Genomic DNA, 23,423 nt, shown 5'->3' with positions numbered 1-23,423 from the left:
GTTTATTTAAATCAATGTTATCTGATGGCCCTTGTAATCCTTCAACTTCCAACAACAACTTCAGAGGTAAAGCTACCGTACCTGCATACATTCATTTTTGCCCATGACTCCAGCCAGCTGAAGATAACATTTAACTTGCTGGCGAATCTTCTGAAAGCAGTCCACAATGGGCACAGTTGGAATTGTATGAATGCGACTTAGTATATCCAGAGCTACGTTGACCAGCCCTTGTTTTCGAGCTATCTTTCCATATTGGATAATTGCCGACGCAGAAGCATGAACTCCCAACATAGCATTATTGGAACTAGGATCATGCTGAGAACTATTTTCATATGCAGTTACAATGGCTAGAAACAAAACATGAAATGTTTCAATATAAATGAAATTATATATACAGCAATATCTTACACAGCAATATATATGAAACAATGACTTAAGAGAATGAAACACTTAAAATGGAAATTTGATAAAAACAAACACTTGTCAAAATCAATAACATTCTTGTATGTTTAAATAAAAAAAAAAATTTTTTTAAGAAAACCTAACAAACAAAAACAAACAAAACCAAAAAAACCCCCCAAGAACTTATTTCAAACAATGTGTTGTCTGGAAAATTACATGATGAATGCATGCTGGACCAGGCAGTTTTACCCTGGTAATGATGTTGTCTCCACATGAAAATGCTGCTCCAGTGGGATAAATCATCTGACACAATAGGTAACCTGTTCCTCCAAGTCTTTACAACAGTCTTCATATCATGTAAGCTGTTGTTCCTCCCCAGATTAGTTGGTTGCAATCCTGCATTTATTTGGGCTGCTTCTTGAAGTTCAATTATTTGCTGTGCTGCCTAGAAAACATTAAACATAAATTATCATAAAGGACAGTACAAAGAGCTGGCCAATTTCACTGTTAGAAAAAGATCTCTATGAATGATGCCACCTTTAAATGATCAAGCAAAGATAGAACTATTTATGCTGTTTTAGAGACCTGTCTATTAGTTGCATAAGTGGCCTTTAACCAATCGCCAAACATTAACAAAATTGCAAAAAAAATCCATTAGATTGATTCAACACTTCTGTAATTGACTGAAATGTTGAATTCATCCACTGAATCACCAGCACAGAATTTATATCAATGGGTCACTAGTCTTAAAAAACAAACAAATTATTTTAAAAAGTAAATAAAGGACCCATAAAGTACTTTCTTACATGCTTGCAAAAGGTCCCTGCGTAACTTCAGGCTCCCCTCTTCTCCAGGGATACAAGTATCCCAAGTACAAGTATCAAGCAGTTTATTTCATGCACACCTCATTCTGACAAAACCTAGATGCCCAAACATTATTTGGTTGCAAACAGACATTACTGATCTATACTTAATGTATTCTTCCTATAATACTATGGGTTTGCTTGCTAGGTTTAACTTTGGTCAACTATGACATGTCTTTCCTTGATAGTATTAAGATAAAAATTCCCTCATCCTTTCTTTTATTTTCAACTGCAAATGCCTTCACAAATTATCCCTCAAATGGTAGTGTCTTGCTTTTAGGAAGCTTTTTTTTGTTTGTTTCTTTAACAAAAACAACAAAAAAACCCACCCCCAAAAAACTCAAACAAACAAAAAACCCCAAAACAAAACAAAAAAAACCCTGCACAAAAATACCAACACCAAAGGGAAGATAGTTTACTGGAATCTACACTCTCTATTCACCCCTATCCTTTTCCCCACACACATCTAAACACAGGCTAGAATTAAATTCTAGCATACAGGTTTGGACTTAGTACAGCAACCCTAATTGTAGAAAAGCACAAGGAAATATATATATATATTTTTTCCTGTATATATATATTTCCTGTATATATATATTTTCCTGTATATATATATTTCCTGTATATATATATACACACAGTGTGCTAAATATAAGGATGAAGTAAAAACACTGACCTTAAACAAAACTTTTAACAATTAAAAGACAAAACTTTTAACAAAACTTATTGGTATAAATTCCCTGGTCATGATCTGACTTCTTATTAGAAACTTGAATGTACAGAAATACTATCTACGTGCTCCTGAAGGTGTTACTTTAAGATATTCTGTAAAGACCTTAGGTTTGTGAAGTTACTTAGGTTAAGGATGGTTTTTCACTGACATCTACTATCCTCAAATTAATGAGAGGAACAAACAGAAGATGGCAGTAGTCTCTAACCCACTAAAAAGCAGCAGACATTTTGTTAAAACTTCAACAACCTGAAGAAAAGGCCCAGAAACTTTAATGGAATTTAATTACCTGTAATACAATAAAACCAATGTAGTATTCTCTAAGCTACCTCTTGGCAGATAACAGTTGTATTCATTGTTCATCAACCAAATAAAATAACTATTTAAAAAAAAAAAAAAGGGCAGTCCAAATTTAGAGAGTGAAATCTCTTGAAACAAAATAAATTAAATAAAGTAATATTTTCCTACAATCATCTCAGTATCAGCTCCCACAATAGCTTAACCTTCATCCTACACCCATTCATCACGTAAATTTAATTTTCTCACAGGTATTTAATCACACACTATCTGATATTAAAAAAAAAGTAATTACTGCAGTGCAAATTCATGGCTGCATTTGTACCTCTGTCAGTCATTGACTAATTTATCACTTCTTCATGAGGGATATATACATATTAGATTATTTTAAAAGCTTGTTTTCATTGATATCTGAAAACATTTAAATACTTTATTTAGCAATACTAATCCTTTCATACCGCAGATACTGCCAGTCTTAGGGGAGGAAAAACTTGAAATATCAGTTAAAATTTAGCAGGAAGGAATTAATTTAATCAAGGCAGCTTCAGTTGTATTGTATCAGCTCAAACAAATGAAATATTGTACCTATTTACTTGACAAGTTCCTCTCAATATGGAGAAAACTTCCATATTTATTCACTTTATCTGATGCATCAGCTCATATTAAAGTATGGAGATATGGGCTGCTGTGTAAGCTCTACCCACAAGTACAGTCATTTTAGTAGAGGTACCTTAGATCACGCAGATCGAGTTGCTTATGAATCACACCAGGCATGACACACAGGGTGAAACTACCGATCTTAAACAGAATTACAGAAATCACTATATCAAACAGAACTCAGCAAGCAAGATCCTCGCACTTCTACAGGTAAAGTTCATTCATAGTTCTCTGAGCAATGGTCCAATCAAGAAATGCATCCCTGTTACGAAATTTCAGATTGTGTTGCACTGAGATATATTCCAGAATTTCTCCCCTGGAGATGAAAGGTTCCCTCAATAGTAACAAGAGCTAATCTTCATCAGGTGCATGCTTATCAGGACACCTGAACAGGGACAAAGTCAGCCTAAATGACAAATGAATGGCATGTTTTGTCCAGATCACATACTGTGTAAGTGTTGACGTTTCATTCATTTCAAAGGAAACAGGAGTCCATTTTTGTTATGATGAAATATGTATAAAAGTTGCAAAGGACACAAGCCATGCATTTTTCACCATGTAATACGTGTTAATTCATCTCATGTAATAATTAAAACTGCATATTCTATATTATCAGAGCTGTGCCAGCTGCTTCACAAAAATATTTCTGGAGGTCTGAAAAGAATGGTCTCAAGTCCTTACAAGCTCTTCCTGACAGGACAAGAAACAAGTACTTTTCCTTAATTTTCTAAGTGGGCCATTTGCGAGTAACAGGTATGCTAAAGAGAAAGGCTAAAAGCACAGATTTAAACACGTCTTGTCTTGAAACTGAATTGCCAACGTTGCATGAAGAAAATAAAAGATACACAAAATAGAGTTAAGAAAAAAGTAAATAAGTAGAAAAATGGCACAAAAAATGTTAGCTTTGCCCATCCACTGTGTATGCACTGGGTTATCCAACTGGAAAGTTACTCATCCTTCATAGTCAAGGATTCAAGCATGTATGCAAGAGTTTATTTGAACATCAGTGCTGTTGGAAGTCATGTGCAATATACTGCAGTAATTTTACACGACACTATGAAATTCAAGTTACAAACTTCTGTTTTAAATGTTCTCAACAAAGAATTAAGCTGCTTAAGATTAGGTAATACTCAACTTTTGGCAGGGTTTTTTAATTTGGTTTTGGGGGAGGTGTTGGGGGTTTTGTTTGTTTGTTTTTAAAGTTCTTGTAACCCCAAATTCATTAGCTGTCCCTCATTTCATTCTGGACAGGACAGACCACTGCCTCATTGCCAGAATTCTGCACCTACTTTAGGAGCAAGCTTCTCTCAAAACTTTATGCTTGCTTTGTCCATTTTTGTCCAGAAGGCATATAGAGCTCTTTCAGATCACAAACTAGTAAGGCTATAGGGCCCCATCCACTTCTGATTCAAGCGGTCCATTCCTTCTCAGTTCAGCAAAAGGCCCCTGACAGAGGTTACCACTGACTTAAATCTTCCAGTTGACCTACTCACACGAGTGCTCCACAACAGACTGGAATTAAAATGAACCAGTTAGTTGGAAACAGTAACTTTTCAATCAGCACAGCTAAATTTGGACAATGTGCACCCACATGTAGACATTAGCATTACTGAAATATGGCCTTCCACTCAGACCAAAGAAATTTTCTTTCGTGTAGCTGGCATCAGATTAGACGAGGGGAGCAGAGCTAAGTCTTCTGAACCCACAACATCTCTCAGTCTGTGAAGCAATGTGATTCAACATGAGCATTCTTTTTACAACATTACTACAAGATTTTAATGCAATGTTGAACAGAACCTGCCAAATGAGCTAGCTGGACAGCTAATAAAGTTGAAGACCAATGCATGAAGCTTTGAGGTATACACGTTAGTTTATCTAATAGAATCCACTCTCCTTTTCAGCAGAACTTGTATACAATGAGAAATATGATACACTTGAAGACTAGATTCCTTCCTACTTCCTTCCCCTGATGCAAATCAGAAGATTTAGCAATATCGTATAAAAATGACGAAGAAAAGGTAAGGCTCACATTGGCCAGAATCTACAGTATTTTTCCTAAAGGTAGTAGTGCTTACCTGAAAAGTCCTTCGCTAACAACAGACTTTTACAGTTTTTGATTCTTGGACCTTAATGCTTAAGCCACAGGGATGTTCAGAACTTTCTCAGCCTGTTCAGAACGCTACTCGTCAAAGAAACACCAGCATTTCTAAATATACTTTTCCCTTACAGGGCATTAACAGTTAGCTCAGATTTTAAAAAAAAAAAATTATACCAAAAAATATAGGAGTACATTACAGCTGACAAAATTGCATACCACATTTAACACATTTAACTGAAAAGAACACTTAGGAGGTTATTTCAACACTTCTGCCAATAACATAATACAATAATATACCCACCCAAAACAGATCTCACTTCAAAACTCACTGAATGTTCAAGATCTCCAAGTACTGCAGTGCATTATGCATTACCCCACAAAACAAGCTGAGCCATCTGATCAATTTTTAAATAGCTACCTCTGTATGCCACAAACAGAACAGACTCAGGTAAACTATAAAAACTTTAAAAGGAATCCAAATCAAAATGCACATTCTGCAACTTTTAACAAAAAAATACTATTACAAAACCCCAATCAGTACTATACAGTAAAATATTTTATATTCCCAGTTACTAAAAATTCCTGAAATCTGCTACTGGAAAATAACCGGCAATAAAAAAAAATGTTTCCTTCTTACCTGGAGAAGGGGAGTATGAACATGCGAGACCACGTGAGGAAGCCTTCGCCATTCTCGAATAGCTAAACTACTCGCCATCTCTACCAGGCGCTCAATGAAGTTAAGCTGTTGCTCTTCTGGGTGGCAGATTGCTAAGTATCCTCTGTACATATTCACTTTCCATGCCATCTCTTTTGGACAACTCAACTCCACCTGGTCATCAAATGGAAAAAAAGTCTAAAGATTATTCATACTCAAATGCAGACTTTTTTAATTTTTGTTTTTAAAGCCTTCTAAGCAAACACTCAGTTTTATTTTTTATAAAAATTATTTCAATTTCTAAAATTATCAGACTAAAATACTAAAATTTCTGTCATTAGAGGAGTTTCAGCTCTCTTAAAGTTATTGGCAAGGGCAGGCTAGCAAATAAATTGCAAGTTCAGCATGAGAGTAGAAGTGCCTGCATACAACGTGCTGTTGGGGTATTTTTACACCGACAACTGTAGTGTAGCTCAGGGAGAGCTGAGCAAGCTGAAAGCAGTCTTGCAACAGGAGCATGAAGCTTGCTGTGAACCAATTCACCCTGTATAAAGAAAAAAGATGCTTCTCAGCAGATAACGCATACTACCTCTGAAATGCTTCAGGGGCTCCAGAACAAGTAATGTCAACTTCTCACTTAAAAGGATCCCATCCCTATATGTCAGCACATTATGCCAGCATTATGCTTCCTAACTGCCTGCTCTAGGACATTACTAAGTTTATGAGAATAAACAGTTAATTTTTAAGTCATCTACAACTAATGTTCCCATTTATGTCAAAGTGATTTCTGAGTACAGGTGCAAAGTCAGGTGCTAAATCATTTAAAAAGTAATTTAAAACCATTTTCTTAAAATCCTGGAACAGTAGAAATATGGCAACTAAAACCAGCAAAGTACTTGAATTGTCTAGCAACTAAATTCTGTGAGTATTTTACAGTAAACTTGCACTTAACCAGTGCTCACTAGCTGACACTGCAGGCCTTAACCCTAGAATTTTTTCACTTCTCTTTCTTCCACTTTACATCAAACCCTTTATGGACTGATACACAACACAGAAATCCCTTTGCATTATCTTCTTGTTGATATACTGTATCTTAACCATTACAATTGTTATTTCTGTTATCCTCAACTGACTTTTATGCCTGAGCCAGCAAAGAGAAACTGCCAGGTAGCAACCTTACACAGTGAAAATAATCTCTTTCTTTATTACATTATCTACTGGATCATTAAACACAATGGCAATGTGAGCAAATGGAAATGAGTCTTGGGTCCTATCAAAGGCCACTTGCTATTTTAATAGCTCAACTTCAATAGGTAGATTATTAAAAATGTTTCACAAAGATTTACGAAAACTGATACGCATTTGCCATCTTTTCTGACCTCTCTTGTGAGTCAACCATGGAACTTGATAAAAAACAGCCACATTAAAGAATATCAATAAAATTGGAGTAGCAAGTATAGCAGCATAGAATCAATTATTCTTTCATATCCTAATATTTATGCAAGCATGTCCTGACACTTACAAGAATCTGAGTAGAGCCACAAAAGCCCCATTTATGGCTCAGCAGCATCTTCTCCTTAGTCATTTAGTAAATGTCTCATTACTGAAAATATCTCCTTTAATATACCTGCAGCTAAAGCATATCAGCAGTTACTTGTGGTTGTCACTTCTACTCATCTTGCAAATCTCCAAAACCAGAACCTGTCACACATGATCTACTGCATTCTGTCTGAACTCAAGGTTTATAATATACTGTACAATACAGTTCTTATTTTAGGTTTTAAAGGTTTCTCAAATTATATTATTTCTATAATTAGCCACTGAAGTTGCATACTTAAACAGGACAGAAAATACCAATTGTTATAAGAACAACACAAGTTAATTGAAATGTAAATATAACTTGTAAGATTATTTTTGTAGCATATGCAGCTTACTACTTACAGATTCAGCTTCACATGCACTGATAAATGACAAAATCCATCTTTAGAAATGCCTATTTAATTTGAACCATCAGTACGACAAATATTGAAAAATTCCATTTCAAATGTTGCAATAGTTGGACACCTTTAATTTAGGTTCCATCAAAAGACAACACTACCTTTAATTAATTAAACAACTTTTACTGTTTTTGTAGTTTAGCCTTTAAAGCAAAACATACTGATTGTAACCACCTATTTTCCCTTCTGACAAAAGAAAGTGTTACAGAATAACAAACATACTACATTTAAAAAATGTAATATTCAGTCTGATTTTGAAGAAAGTAAGAGAGACATACAACTGCATACTTATCATGCAAGACTAAGCTGTCACAATGAAGCATGCTGTTAGGATATTTTGTATACACGAACTTAATCCTGCAAGATATTGGAATTAAAGGATGCTCAGCATTTTTCATAATCATGTCTTATCTTTTGCAAATATTATGAAACTAGACAGTCAACTATCAATCTGACACATAGTACTTTTAAGCAGTAGGTATTGGTTCAAAACTTAAAAAGTGCTGATGAAACAACAAACTCCAATTAAGTGAGAGACTAATTCTTCTGGCTGTCTCTCCACAATAGGAAAAAAACACTGCCTAAGGCTTTGCTCAGAGCTTTATCAGTAAAATTGTATTTTAAATATGCAATTCACCCCCTTATTCCAAACTCTGGCATCTTTAGCAGAGTAATTCCAGTAATGTCACACTAGATAGCAACAGTGCAGTGAAGACCAGCAAGCTCCTTTCCACTTGTGATTTAATGCCGTATTCTAACCTTTTGGATTTCAGTTCTACATCTGGTTTATGCTTCTACATTAACTAATCAAAGATGAGCAACTCTACCTACCACGAAAAGAGGGTATATTTCCTTAAAACTAATTAAAAAAAACCATAAAAAATAAATTAAAAAAAATTCAATCTTTTATAGAACAGTGATATCACATACAAAGTTAAAACAAAAAAAAAATCCCAGAAAAATCTACTGATGACTCCAATACAAAAGTCTGTCATTTATCCCAAGAAGCCCGAGATGGCTGTATAGTCTGACATTTTATAGCAACCTCAAGAACAATAACCACTGGCTTATTTACATGGATAGTTCTTAAAATAGTTGGGAAGAAGATGCCTAAGAGAGGATAAGGAGGAAATTACCTAAATATGGCCATTTTTTTTGCACATGGAAGAACTCCTCAGAATTTGCTCTCAGATAAAAGTATCTACCTACATATTTTCTGCTGCACCTTTTCAGAAAATGGAGGGTCCTTTTCAGCATGTTTCCCTAGCCATTTAAACTTTATTCACACACATGCACAAAAAAAAAGTTTATGAACACTTAGAAAGAAAAAAGATCTTCCAGATTTAAATCTTTCAAAATGTTATTTTCTGTATGTACTGTGCCCCCTGCCTTCAAACTGTTCTGTAAGAGCCAAGACTTTACAGAGCATTCATTCATCAAGCACATGGATAGAACAGAATACACAGTCTCATGAGTGAAACCCAAGAAAGGACAAAGGGAAGGTTAAATGTTTTACAAGTGCATGTTGTTCAGCAAAATGAATTACAAGCAGAACACAATAATGAACTCCATAACGAATCAGGAAGGTCAATAGCAGGAAAGTACAAACAATACATATTATCCGTTACCAAATGAAGATGATAACTGCCTCACTTGCCATACGCAAGTTCTTCAGGTTCTAGCAAAAGCAGCTAAGTACTGTGCTGGTTTCTAAAACCACATATAACAGGCAGGGCACATTTATGCTACTTCAGATTAAGAATAAGCCCAGAAAGGCTGTGGCACCTCAACTCTCAAGAGATACTAAAACTCTACCAGACAAATCAACCTTATCTACTTGAGCCCTGCTCTGAATGAAGCATTGGACCAGATGACCTCCAGAATTCCCTTCCAACTCAAACTATTTTATGGTTCTGTAGACTTTACATTAAACTATAAAAGTATAAGCTTCTGAGGAAGCCTTGGAACATCAGAAAATTCCAAACTCAAGTTTTCTGATTCCACAGAACATCAAATAAGGAACTTAAAGAAGTCTGTACAATCATCATGATAATTAGTTCTAGCACAAAACTTACCACAAATTATCACAATTTGAGAGGAGATAAAAATACTTTTAAGTGAAAATAAAAAATAAAGCTAAAGACTGTAGATTTAAACAGCGTCACTTCACAAAAGCATACTCTTTCTTATAAGTGGTCTCGGTATTGGTCTCAGTATTTTTATTTGTATGCTTTCTAGTATGAAGATTATACACAGAAAAAATTGTTTGGAGAACACATTTGAAAGTCAATCATCTAAAAGCTAAGTGTGCCCTTGTGCTTATGCATTATGATTCTATTTACTTTATAAATCTACTTTTGGAGAACCAAAACTATTTTTTCCCCCAGAAGTAACCTATCCTTTACTGTAATCCCAGTGATCTTGTTCAAGTCCAATCCCCATCTCTCTCCCTGTCAATCAATCCAAACCCAGTCTCCCGTCAGCCAGTCTCACTGATGCACCCTGCAACATTCAATTCAATGCCTCTCTCCTCTCTGCCAGTTTTACCGAGTCCTTTATACCTTCTCAAAGGAAATCACTTTCTTCAGCTTCTTGCTTCAGTCTATTTACCCAGTTAACCCTGCCACTCCTAGTCAAAATTTTTACTCCTCCAACCTCCTTCATCCTCACCTCATATTCTTCTCTTATTGCTTCCCAATCTCAGGCTCATTGCCCGAGGTTCATTACCTGGTCTTCTTGTCCCTCATCTCTTTAGATCTCCACTTTCCAGTCTTGACCACACTGGCTCCAACCTCTGGTGCTCCCAAGATAGTTTAAAATTATATGTAATGGATCGATTGCAAAATCAAATGAGCCTTATTTTAAATGGGACTAAAGTAGACTCAGAGTGAGAATAAAGTTAGAAATCTAGCAGTTTATTTGCAGTAATAAAGTATTTGAGAAAGCAAAAGAAGACAGATACAGGAAGCAATCCCCAGGCATACAGTACAGAAAAACATTGCTACTGAAAGAACAACAAACCTTCTACTACACTTCTGCTAAGCATGGCTATAAAAACCAAAAGAAACAAGAAAACCAGCATGTGCCAAGGAAGTAATCCCAATACATTTCCCACCACATATAAACAACTTCAAATTTGTCACTGTCTTCATTAAAACAATAAGTACTGGTATAATCTGCAGTGTACACTAGCCCCACCAACCAATCAACACTGAAACTGAGACTTTATGTGTTGCTTTTTCCGGGATTTTTTAACAAGGATCCTGAAACACAAACTTACAAATATTCCTCAGATACACTAAGGTATTTAATGTAAACCAAATTTAGCTGACAAGTCCCTGACCCTCACATTTTCATACATGTCTTAATCCCCATTCCTGTGCTGTGGAGATGAACAGAATAAATTGTGTTTAGCAGTTACAAGTTTGGACAGTAGAAGTTGAGAACACTTTGGCTTTGCCTTTCAGGTGCTAAATCAAACAAAAACAACAGAGGCAATGGCCTATTGCCCTTTTACACCTGGAAGCATAGTTACATTGCCCACAGACAGGGAGATGATAATAGATGTATTTTCATACTTTATTCCCTTTCACAACAGGAACATCTGTTCCTGTGAAGGTGTAAAATACAAAAAATGTCCCTCCCCAATATCACATTATTTTAAATAATATCATACACTTGCAAGGGTCCCATTTTAAGTTTCTCCACATATCCCTGCTGGCACACACTTCCGTGGCAAGCATTTGTTGCTTTTTAATGACTCATTACCATGCACCATATCTTTCACCTGCCCTGGCTAAATTTCTTACATGGTACAGCTTTATAAACTGATAGAAAAGAGAATTAAGTTTGTCTGTTGAAATGACATGCTTCAATTGCCAAAATACCCAGCTGTGTGCTGGGACATTAAAGAAAACTTCCAAAGAGCAGTTCACTGTGGCTGTGACATAAACTGTAATGCTGACTTGTTAGAAATGTAATCACTAAAATGAACAAAGAAACGAAACATTAGCATAAAAAGACCCTCACTCACCTGCACCAGAGCCTCCTTCATAGCAGTCCAGTTTGAGACCCTCCATGCACATTCCAGTACCAGGTAAGGATTTATATGACCTTTTGACTGGCCATATTCTGTCAGAGGTTCCCACTGGTTCAATTCTTTTGAGCAACTAAGAAAATCAAAACCGTTGTCAATTTGGTTACCAAAAAAATAAAATTTCAACAAAAGTGACTATAAATGTCGTGTATCAGAATATTATCTGCATATTTGTTTGTCTATGAACAGCTTTGCAAGCACTACAAAAGTTTTATCCAGATGGGAAGATTTTTTTTTTTTTATATTACCATTTATAATACATTAATCTGTGAACAGGGAAGAGTTGCATTTTGTGTCTCCCAGAACAACCATTTTAAATAGGAAAAACAAATTTTAGCTCCAGTCTGTTTCCACCAATAGCAAATTACATTTTTACAACACTTCAGGCATATCACTTCTCCGGGTTTGTTAAGGGAATAAAAAATAGCTTTTTTTATTTCATTAAGTTTCCCTTGTATCTGAGCTAAGTCCTGAGCTAAGTTTATTCTCTTAATGAATGCTTTAAACCAGCAGGGTATTTTACTTCTATTGCAGGGTAAAAATACTTGTTCCACATCAGTTTTAAAATCTTACCGAATCCAATGGTCTTCCCAGAGCTGATACTCAGGAAAGATCGAAGGGGAAGCATTGTTCCGTTCATGCTCTTTTTTAGCCTTTTCCATTGCTTTTTCATAAGTTTCTTGTGCCTAAATAAAATTCAAACCATTTTATTTTTCCATCTGCTATATACACATTAACTCAACCTTCTTTTCTTCTAAAAAATGGCAATAAGAAAACTTCTATAAATTCTAAGCTAAAAAAAAAAGCTATAGTCATTATTTGGCAGCTTTACAAATGTCATGAAAAAATATGATGGATGTGCTCAAAAATCTCACCGTATCTAGGTATTACATGGCCTTAAACTACTACTGTGGCCAACAGAGAAGCTGTGGCACTTTCTATTTAGAAGACTGAAGTTGTTTATTAATACTCAGAACATTTGCATGCTGACCAGAATATTCATCCTGACAGTAGAACTACTGAAATCATTTCTAATATCAAGAGTGTACCTGTTCAAAAAAGCCATGCTGTTCATAGGCAATAGCTGTTGCTGTCTCAGGGAATTTACAGCGTTTTTGCCATAGTCCAGCCCACATATCCTCTTCTTGTAACAAAGAATAGAGCTCAGCAAGGGAATCCAGTATTTCCTAGAATGTTAAACATACATATTTCTCCATAGTCAAGCTGTCATTATAAAGCACAGTAGATAGCAAAACCATATGTTCTACACTGAGGTAAATTGTGAAAGACATGGAAATAGAGAAGTCTTTATATAAACTCTTTATAAAACTCTAGAAGGCAAGCAATTAGTAACAACCAAGTTCTGAGAAGAACAACACTGCATTACATGACAAAAAGAAAACCCTATGGCTTGTACATTGATTCTTGCTTGTCTTCCCTAATATATCAGATAAAATCATAGAAGACAAAATTGTTTAACAAGCCAACAACTTGGTCTTCAATGTAAAAAGATTCTGTAACATTTAGCTTCCTCAGCTGATCACAAACGTGCCAAGGTAGATTATAACTACCTGACAAACCACTAAACACAACAGCACCTGTTTACAGGGAACTCAATTTTGTTTAGCTAATAATTCTTTAAGGTCATATACCAACAGACTTGATTAGGGAAAGCATACTCCCTTTGAGGGAGACAGAGACAATACAGACTTCTATTCAAGATTTAAAATTAGGGGCAGAAATTGTTTCATCTAGTTCTACAGTGCTGCAGAGCAGCAGTGTCAAAAGCAGATAGAAAAGAGGGAGAAAGAGAGAAAAATATGAAAATATCAATGACAGTTGAAAGAAAAGCATGAGAAGTAGGTGACACAAAGTAGTCAATGTTGCAAGTGTCTGTATTCACAAATACACAGGGACAGGAATTCCTTCACTGAACTTTAAAAAAAAAAAAAAAAGACACTACTTTAACAAGCTTCTAAATACAAAGATTTAGAAGTGATTGACCCTTTGCACTCACCACTGGTGAGGCCGCACCTCGAGTACTGTGTTCAGTTTTGGGCCCCTCACTACAAGAAGGACATGGAGGTGCTGGAGCCTGTCCAAAGAAGGGCAATGAAGCTGGTGAAGGGTCTGGAGCACAAGTCTTATGAGGAGCAGCTGAGGGAGCTGGGGTTGTTTAGTTTGGAGAAGAGGAGGCTGAGGGGAGACCTTGTTGCTCTCTACAACTACCTGAAAGGAGGTTGTAGCGAGGTGGGGGTCGGTCTCTTCTCCCTAGTAACAAGCGATAGGACGAGAGGAAACGGCCTCAAGCTGCGCCAGGGGAGGTTTAGGTGGGATAAGAGGAAAAATTTCTTCACTGAAAGGGTAGTCAGGCACTGGAACAGGCTGCCCAGGGAAGTGGTTGAGTCCCCATCCCTGGGGGTATTTAAAAGATGGGCAGACATGGTGCTCAAGGACACGATTTAGTGGTGGACTTGGCAGTGCTAGGTTAACAGTTGGACTCCATGATCTTTTCCAACCTAAACAATTCTATGATACTATTGTACTACACTGTCACTGTGCTTTTCACATTTCATAAAGTATTTCAATTAATATAACACTACCTGTTGAGGAGGAGTTATGCTTTCCTGCTCATAAAATTCTGTTGTCTGTTTAGGCTTAATTTGTAGACTCAGTCCTTTTTCAAAGGCTTGATGTTCCAGCATCAGTGTAGAACGAAACCAGAGATTGTGAGTTTTACCCAAGTATTTCAGGACACAAGGTCTGATGGGAATGGGAGGAACACACTGTGACATTGCTTCCACAAAGCAATTCAGTGCACTCGGCTGGCAATCTCGCTGTACTTGATGGCTACCACTGCACAGGAAAGGGCTTATTTCACCTGCTAGAGCCTAGAAGAAAAAACATAAAGGATAGTTATCTGTTCATTCAGATTCTTCAATTAGAGAATTTAGATTAAAAATCTTGTTAATACAGGGAACAATAATTCGATAAGTGTATTTCTCTTTGTAAATTGAAGGGCTCTATTTATTTCAAAGGGTGTACTGACAGAGGTATACAGCGTTCACTTGTCACAAAGAATGGCAAACTTCTCAAAGCCAGTGAACAAGCCATTTATCACACAAATACATTTTCCTGAAACACCGGTCATTTACAAAGAGGAATTTTTAAGTGAGGAGAGAGATTCTCACATGTTGTTGTCTGTCAGACAAGATTTTCCAAAGTCGTGAAAAAAGCTGTATCCAAGTCTTCTCTGCTAATGGTGTAGAGATATGACATAATTGAACAAAGGCACTCAGCAACGCTCCAGTCTAGAAAAAGAGAGATGTATATAAATGGGAAAAATACAATTAATACTATGGAAAAACAGTTCACAGTTATACAATTGTTTAAGCAGTAACGCAAATGCCTCTTCCAACCAACATACCAAAAATACATTTCCTTTAGCAATACAGACTACTGTAAGAAGAATTTAACCCTATTTTCATGTTGATTCAGACTCTGATTCATTACTGGAACCATTTTAAAAAAAAAAAGGAAAAAGGAAACAAGTTGATTACTTTGATAATAGGAATGATCAAGTTAATTGGATAGAGCTGTTACTACTGTGAGAATTATTTCAACATAGCTTCCAGCTAAAATTATCTTCTTAGTAATTATTTAAACATAAGATGACGATACAGTTTTTTGATCCTATACCCTGTCTTTGCCATCACCATTTTCTTAACTGAACAGATAAAATACACTTATCTGCAGATAAGGCAGAGGAGGATGAAATTTAACTTTGTAGGAAAGGGATACAGTAACAACTAGTAATTAAGTGAAGGCTTAAGAATTTTTTACTCTATGCAAATAAGAAATTACATCAGATTATAAGAGATGTCTATAGAAAAACACATCAGATAATAAAAAAAAATCAGAACTATCAAAAGTATGAGATTAAAAAGAAAAAGAAAAAAAACCAGGTCAGTTTGAAGATTTCAGTATTGAAATGATTTGTCAGGAAACAAATAGCCTGTACCAACCTTCACTTCTCGAAGAGAGTCAAGGAATTTGTCATGCCGGTTGGTCAACATGTGCAGCTGATTGCCAATGTCCTTCTCGGAAAGTTCCTTAGTTTTAGGTGTACTGGTCTGGTCTCCCGGAGCCAATTCAATGTCTATTTCAACATCCTATACAGAAGTAAATAAGAGCATACAGATATTTTCTAAATACTTTTGCTTCTTTTCCAAACAAATACAAAATACCGTTCCAATCAACTTATTTCAGGTCTCACTATTTATTTCTGCGAGTTCTTCAGGTTCAGATATAGAATTGCTATTGTGCTATAGTAAAGAAAAGGCTAAATGAATGAATGCAAGTTCTGAGAAACCCATGCATGGTTAAACTACAACGTATTAAGCACAAGATATACTGAACAATCTGTGCACATCATCTTCAAGACATATTCTCCAAACTTATTTGATAAGAAACTAGGAAGAGCTATATTCCATCAAAAAGATTTCTTTTTCTACAGTATTTTCTGTAACTTACCTCTTCTTTGGATTCACTGTTTTCCCTTTCACGAGGCTCTTGTTTGACGTGGGTTACCATGGCAAATGCTGCTCTATCATGACTGTCAGCAAGGTTGATAACATTGGTGATAGAGGGCAGCATAGCACCCTGACAGCTTGTCCCAATTGTAGTATTTCTCTCACACACTGCCAACAGGAGCTAAGACATTAAAAAGCAAGGAGAGTTTTTAAATATACATTTACTGGAGTATTTAAAGGAAAACATCACTATGGTTTAATATTTATCGACAAGACAGAAGTTGCAATAATATGTTCAAGGCCTATTTATCACCTTTATTCAATAAATACAGTAATACATTTTCATCTTAATCTGATCACATTTTGTCAGCACTTTGAAGTTCATGACTATGCTTTCAAGATTGTTTTTCAAACCTCTCCTGAAAATGCTGAAGAATAGGAATCTTCTATGCCTAAATTCTCTATTTTGTACTTTTTAACACGTATATTTAGTGCCCTCAGGCTCTCCTCATTACAACAAAAGTCCTCCCAAAAACCATGTGGAAAAAAAACCACAATGCTGTTTTTTATCTCTCTGGAAGGAGTTCTAATACTTTTAAGAGTACAAAGTTATCCTCACAGTCACTTTAAACTCATGTTTTAATATGCAAATTCCTAAAAAAAAAAACCAAAAAAAAACCCCACAGGTTTGGTCCCAACTTGTTTTAAATAAACCAACCAAAAATGCAATTTCATTTTGCAATTTCATTTCAATGCAATCCCACCTAAGAGCTGTCATGCCACCAGAGCAGACACTCTAGCCTTAACGGTTTTCTTGAAATCATCTACTATAACAATTCTTGTATTTTTTATAATCACCATCATTTATAAGAGATGGATTTTCTTAACAAGTATTAACCTGGTCATTAAGCTTTTCGCAGAGAAAGTAGATTATAAAGGTTGATATTAAATCCACTTTCCAAGCATCAGCATCTCATGGTTTAGACACCGTATTTACTTTTAAGCACCACTGGAAGCATCTGAGGCAGCAGACTTGGTATTTTTAGCTTTGATACAGATAATACACACTACAAGACATGTATTGCATGATGCTTTTACACACAGTCAAGAAAAAAGGGGAATAAAACATATTTCTCTAATTATAACTGTATTCCTGATACAAATAAATTTCCCTACCTCAATGCACTGTTTTATCCAAAAGTGATTTCCCATTGCTTCCCAGTTTTGAGAACAGGTCACATAAAGTAGGCGCTCATAAACACGACGTTTCATAGAATTGTCAAAGACCTCAAAAAATTTGGCTCGTATGAGTGGCTGGGCACAACGCAAACCCGAAAGAAATGCTGGCTCAAGTTTAGCAGTAAGTTCGCTACCAGAAAGATTCTCATCCCTAAAACGAATAAAGACGAAATGACAGACACTAGAAAGAGAAGCCTTTTAGGTTTTGTACATAAAATACTAAAAATCAAAAGAGATGACATTCTGTAGAAGCCCACATGGTGTGGCATGCATCCGGGTACAGCATTTTGAGAGAAACAGCAAAGAAGATATTGCTGCTTGTTAGAAAACTGCGCCAGAACCATCGTAAAAACTCTTTCAGGATAAAATCTTATCATAATTGTGAAACAGTTTCAGCCACATCTGTACCTCGTTTGAAATGCCAAATTATATTCATTTATAAAAACTTCTGACCACCATGTCCACACCAGGGCTTTGCACAATTAACCAGAAAACAGAACAGCAGCAAACAGTAACTCAAAATAATGTGAATCATCAGCACAAAATTAAATACCTGGCATTTTTTTTATAAGGTAACTATTTTAATTATTTCATCATGTTACAAAACTTGCCAATTTAGCTAGCAAAATACTTCTCCTGAAAGTATAATTTACAATAAATTTCCAAGGAAAAATAAAAAGTCTTTATACCCTACAGATGTGAAAAGACAGATAGATTTCAGCTGTCACCACAGTGTTTAGAATACAACCAGCTACAAGGATGCCCTGGTATCTTGGGAAAGGAAGAGGCTGGGGCAGTGGAGATATTTTAGCACAGCCACAAAGAAAAACCTTTACTAAGAAACTTCTGTTTTCAAATTGTCTTCCATAAACACGTATTGTGGTCTCAGTGAAATTAATTGAAATTGCATTGGGGGGGGGGGGAATCACTTAATTCAGGCCTAAACAGATTGATGGCACTTTATAAAGGTCATATATGGTACAAATTATGAACCCACAAGCTGCAACTAAAGATTAATTTCTATAATTACCTGTAGACATAGTTAACAAGGTCTAAGAACTGGGCATTTAATTCAAGGTCTTCTGGAAAACGCTTTTCAATGTAAGTCATCATTTTCACTAGTAAAATGGACTTCTCCCGGAGAGTAGGTGTCTGTGTTAAAAGACGACATGATTAATTTTGTCAATTCATCTTAAAACATACAGAGAACTGGCACATTTAAAGTACACCTCAGCCACCCTTTATATCACTCTTTCACTTCTGAAGTACTGAAAAATAGCTTGGTAGAAGGTCATAGTTCTTAAAAAGAAAAACAACTCAAGCATTTATCCTTCTAATATATGCTAGAGAATTTTAAAATCATGACTAAAAAAGGTTTAAGTTGTTCAATGATTACAAAAACCTAATGTATATTTTAAAACGTGTAGGTCCGTTTATACAGCACTAGATTGTCAAGTACTCAGCTCTTAACAGAAAATATGGCAAATTGAGGAGGCCACAAAACATTACAGGAATAACATGATTTAAACCAGGATTAGTCACACTCCTCCTGAAGAATCTCTCTATCCAAGTTGATGTGAAACGTATTTTAAAACTTTTACTTTGAAACAAGTTCGCAGCAAAACAGCATTTGAGAGCAAACACCGAATATAAGCCTATAAGATGCTAAGAATCTTTAACTCTAGCTACTTTCACAGTGGATGTAAAAATATTCCAAACCTCATCAAGGGCATCTGAATATATATAACAAAGCTCTCTGTCAAAAACTGATAAATTGTAACAGTGCCTTATAGTTATTTAGTATTTTAGAGCAATAATGATTTTATTTTCTCAATTTACCTGATTAGCTGCCATTGGGGAATTGTTTTTCACCCACTCTTCCACTATTTTTACCACTGCACGAAGAATTTTGGCATCAGTAGATTTTTCAATGAGAGATGTTAGAATAGCTTGTATAAAATTCTTCCTCATTTCCATGCTCATCACAGCCAGGCGAGTTTTTACAAGATCCAGGCTTAGCATTACCAGTTCACTTGTACCTGCTACGGATGCAAAAAAAGGATTAGAATTGTATATACACCTATAAAACGCCTAGTAAAGAGATTTTCAAGACAAGCTACTGTAATTTTAAAAATAGCAACAACAATATCTGTTACCTGGAAATATAGCCCTAGAAATAATGTTTTCAGAATTACTACTTTCCATTCCTAAACAACTGAGACAGACTCCATCCAAAAAAACCCAAATCCATTCAAAATCCTAAAGGCAAGCCTTTGTGGTTTCATTTCAGTAAATCTTTGGTAAAAGGTATTACAGAACCCCAGTACTGAAAAACTGCAATTAAACTTGTGAAAGAAATATTATATGATGCAGCAGACCTATTCTGTTCTGTTAATTTCCTGACTTGCTTATCTGTAAGTTTAATAATTTTCCAATTGTTTCTCAGTGTTAATAAAATTTGCAAGCTTCTCATTAACCTAATTAAAATATGGGCTGAGAATCTAACAGCAGCAATTCTTTCCAAGTATTTTCTTCAGTAGCTTATTCATTAATAAATTAGTGATCTTTACTAGCACTGAATTTTCTTCTACAAGAACATCTGATTTTTTTCAATGACTCATGACCTAATTCATTTGATGACAGACAGAATTGTACAGACTGAAATAGATGCTATTTTAAGACAAATACATCAGCTCCAACAACATAATTTCAAAGAGTTGTTCCAATATTATCAAATATGAAGGAGTAAAAACAAAGTGAAAGCACAGAACAATCAAAAAAATTCAGCCCCTCTCCCCTCAACATTATAAACTCTTGAAGAATTTCAGTATTTCGATATATGCTGTAGCTCAAGAAATATTCACTAACCATTCACTGAAATGTTTGGGTTAATACTGAAATTCATATATTGGGCAGGTAACAGGAACTCAAAGTGCATTTTTATCCTTCAGTAGTTCAGTAATATTTCTCACTAATGTTGAGGTATTTTTCAACACGTAATAACGCACACAAAACTCTACAAAATCATTTGAAAACCTTTAGGAGTAAGAGATTTTAATACTTTACAAGACTTCTAATCATTACCATCCTTAAACTATGTTATGTAATACCTGTATTTGCTTCTGCTGTTCCTGCTGTAGCCTGCGGGTTTAAGTGTTCCCTGACCATCTTCTGCAGAGATCGCATAAAAACCGAAATCAATCTGTCAATATAGCTGGGATTGTTACTGCATGCAGACTTCAGAATCATTAAAGTACCTGCAGATACAAACAATACTTAAGGACGTAAAACTTTTATTGACCATGACCTGAGTAAGACATAGGTTTATAATGTGGGTGTTCTCGCTCTATGAAAGAACACAGGAAAATGTTCTAGCTGTATTTTGTCCTGCCATGAAAGAAGTATAGGACTACCCGAGTTACAGACACTAGAAGTGTGGACAAATTTGAGGAAAAGTTTGTCTCAACTTTAGTCTTTAGTCTGAGACTAAAATGTTATTTGTGCATTAATCAAAATATTTGAAAGTTCTCTATGTAAGTGTGTGATGGAGGGCAAGGGGCAGAAAGGGAGGACAGAAAAAGAAGGATTAAGAGAAGCTACTTCTCCAAGAAAAAAAAAAAAAAACCAACACCAAACAAACAAACAAACAGTTAACCAGGCAAAATGAAACTACTCCTAATGTTGCACACTTGCTTTAGTAGCAAAAAGTAGCAAAAAAAACTTTTACATTAATAGGCCTAGGTTTAGTAATTAAAAATAAAATCTAAAAAAAAAATTACATCTTGGTTTTCTAATCTAGAAACTTTATGAAGTTTCATATATCAGGTACTGTAGATTGGAAGAGTTAACACTATTGAAACCGGTAATTTCAGCACAGTTTATGAATGCACAGTGCCTACAAGATCACAGTCCCTTCAAATTACACAGTTGTTAACAATGCCTATCCTAATACAAGCTTATCCATATACATGCAAACCAATCAGTTTTAGCAATATTTATGCTTTAAAATACTTAACTCTTTAAAAAAAGTACATGCATCCTGTCAAACTATATCCTCTAAAATACTGCAGCTATCCCTTTCCTTACTGCAACTTCATAATCCAAGAAAAGCCTACAACAATATTTATAGTAAGCATGCTTTGTTCATTGAATGGCTGCTTCAGAAGTTTTTATTTCTTTTCCTGCTCATGTGTGCACAAAATATGGCACACAAACTTCAGCCTTTTAAACACAGAATTAATAAGATACGCACCACCTGATGGTTAGATTGTAGTGCTGCTTTTAAGTGAGCTCTGGACACAGCGTAAGGAACATCCTCCTTGGTTAGTTTGTTGTAAAGCACATCCTGACATCTGACTAATAGGCAATTCCCAAAGCAAAATTACAACTATCTACACAGATCACAGAGTTGAATAGTGAAGGACATTTGCCATTTAAATCAGCAAGTTTTCCAAAATTGTGCAATTTCAGGTCTGCATTACCAACACAACCAGTTCTGGGCCAAACTGTATTATTCCCGTATATCTTTGTAATTGTAATATGTAGCTGAACTCTCTACCAGTTAAGTAAGTACAAAGAAGAAGAAAAGAAGAACATTTCAGCTCTTCAGAATGGTATAGGCTAAAAATTCAGATTTGCTCACTCAAGAAAAAATAGTATTTTTGTAATTTCTTACTTACTGAGAATTCAAGATTTAAAAATACATAAATCTTTCTGCACTATTTAAATCAGCTGATAAATGAGGCTTTAAAAACAAACGAAAAAGAAAGTATAAGGCAATAACATATAAGAATGTTTACACAGAGTCCTTGAAATATCCTACTGCATCTCAGAGTAGTACCCACAGAATTTTGGTTCTTCCAAATAACAAGTTTCCAGTAACTTCTACTTTATATTTTGTTTAATCTGAATGCTGCATCTTTTTCCTATGCACTTTGAATGCAAAGGCTTCCATGTAGCACAGCTGCAGCCCCCCACTTCCAGTAATTGCTCTCAAGTCAGCTACTGGGAGATGACAGAATGCAATGAACCCCCAGTCCCTTTCTTCACAGATGACAGACATCCCAAGCTTGTCTCTCAAGTTAGCTCCAAATGCTTCCCACAGCTTCCTCTGCATGATATCAGATTTCAATTTCCTTCCAGAAAATAAAAGCTCATGACAAAGATCATACTCATTAACGGGCACTCTACATACGTCTGCTAGAGATGTGGGAAACTTACCGAAGAGCTGAGAAGGGTTAGCATTAGTGGCCTTTTCATAATTAGTAAGTCCTTCATAAATAACCTTTCCAACTGCAGCATAAAGGCACTCCAGCTCTTCATACTTTGAAGCTACACTTGAGGTACCTGCAGAGTTTAGAGAGTTGTGTTTACTTTTGGTACCATTAGCCACAGAACAGGCAAGGAACAGTTACACTGTGAACATACAGTCATCTATACCATCATCAGAACTTTATCTTGCTAATAAACCAAGGTAACAGAAGCAGATCCCTCATTTATAAAAACCTCTTTATTGTACAACCAAGGTGTCCTCTATAATAGTGTACCACTACTTCTAAATAGCTCATTTTGATGAGAGGTCTTAGATTACTGATTTTTTTTTTTTTTTTTAAAGAAAAGATCAGCTAAATTAGGTTATATTAAGACACGGCATATTGCCTATTGTCTTTCTTTTTTACTCTCTATCTCCGTTCCTTGTTTTAGCAAAACAGCAAAGCTTCACAACTAAAAAATTTGAACTTCTGAAGCTGAAAAATTTAATTGCAAAAATACATTAAATTTATAGCATGCATTCTTGAACCAAAGTTATGACAGCCACAGGTTATTAAGTTTTTATGTCAATGGATAATGATGTATT

The 23,423-nt window shown here is 35.5% G+C and overlaps 1 protein-coding gene across 8 annotated transcripts in view; it reads right to left on the bottom strand.

Moving 5' to 3' along the window:
* The window catches only part of TRRAP (transformation/transcription domain associated protein), a 104,203-nt gene that overhangs the window by 28,342 nt on the left and 52,438 nt on the right, over positions 1-23,423 (bottom strand). For 6 of the 8 annotated variants that reach the window (XM_082312335.1, XM_082312334.1, XM_082312340.1 and 3 more), the window contains 15 exons: positions 22,787-22,912; positions 20,677-20,823; positions 19,406-19,608; positions 18,597-18,718; positions 17,504-17,717; positions 16,329-16,508; positions 15,821-15,967; positions 14,987-15,106; positions 14,399-14,686; positions 12,845-12,982; positions 12,369-12,481; positions 11,733-11,868; positions 5,685-5,876; positions 619-847; positions 82-347 (listed from right to left, as the gene is read on the bottom strand). In XM_082312335.1, the coding sequence (XP_082168461.1) occupies positions 82-347; positions 619-847; positions 5,685-5,876; positions 11,733-11,868; positions 12,369-12,481; positions 12,845-12,982; positions 14,399-14,686; positions 14,987-15,106; positions 15,821-15,967; positions 16,329-16,508; positions 17,504-17,717; positions 18,597-18,718; positions 19,406-19,608; positions 20,677-20,823; positions 22,787-22,912 (2,621 nt within the window). The remainder of the gene's footprint in view (positions 1-81; positions 348-618; positions 848-5,684; positions 5,877-11,732; positions 11,869-12,368; positions 12,482-12,844; positions 12,983-14,398; positions 14,687-14,986; positions 15,107-15,820; positions 15,968-16,328; positions 16,509-17,503; positions 17,718-18,596; positions 18,719-19,405; positions 19,609-20,676; positions 20,824-22,786; positions 22,913-23,423) is intronic. The other 2 variants (XM_082312337.1, XM_082312338.1) reach the window with 1 other exon arrangement.

Source organism: Platalea leucorodia, assembly GCF_965183815.1.
Source record: "Platalea leucorodia genome assembly, chromosome: 5".
In the NCBI taxonomy this organism is placed as follows: Eukaryota; Metazoa; Chordata; class Aves; order Pelecaniformes; family Threskiornithidae; genus Platalea; species Platalea leucorodia.
The sequence above is the reverse complement of the archived record's forward strand: the minus strand, read 5'-3'. Positions and strand labels throughout refer to the sequence as shown.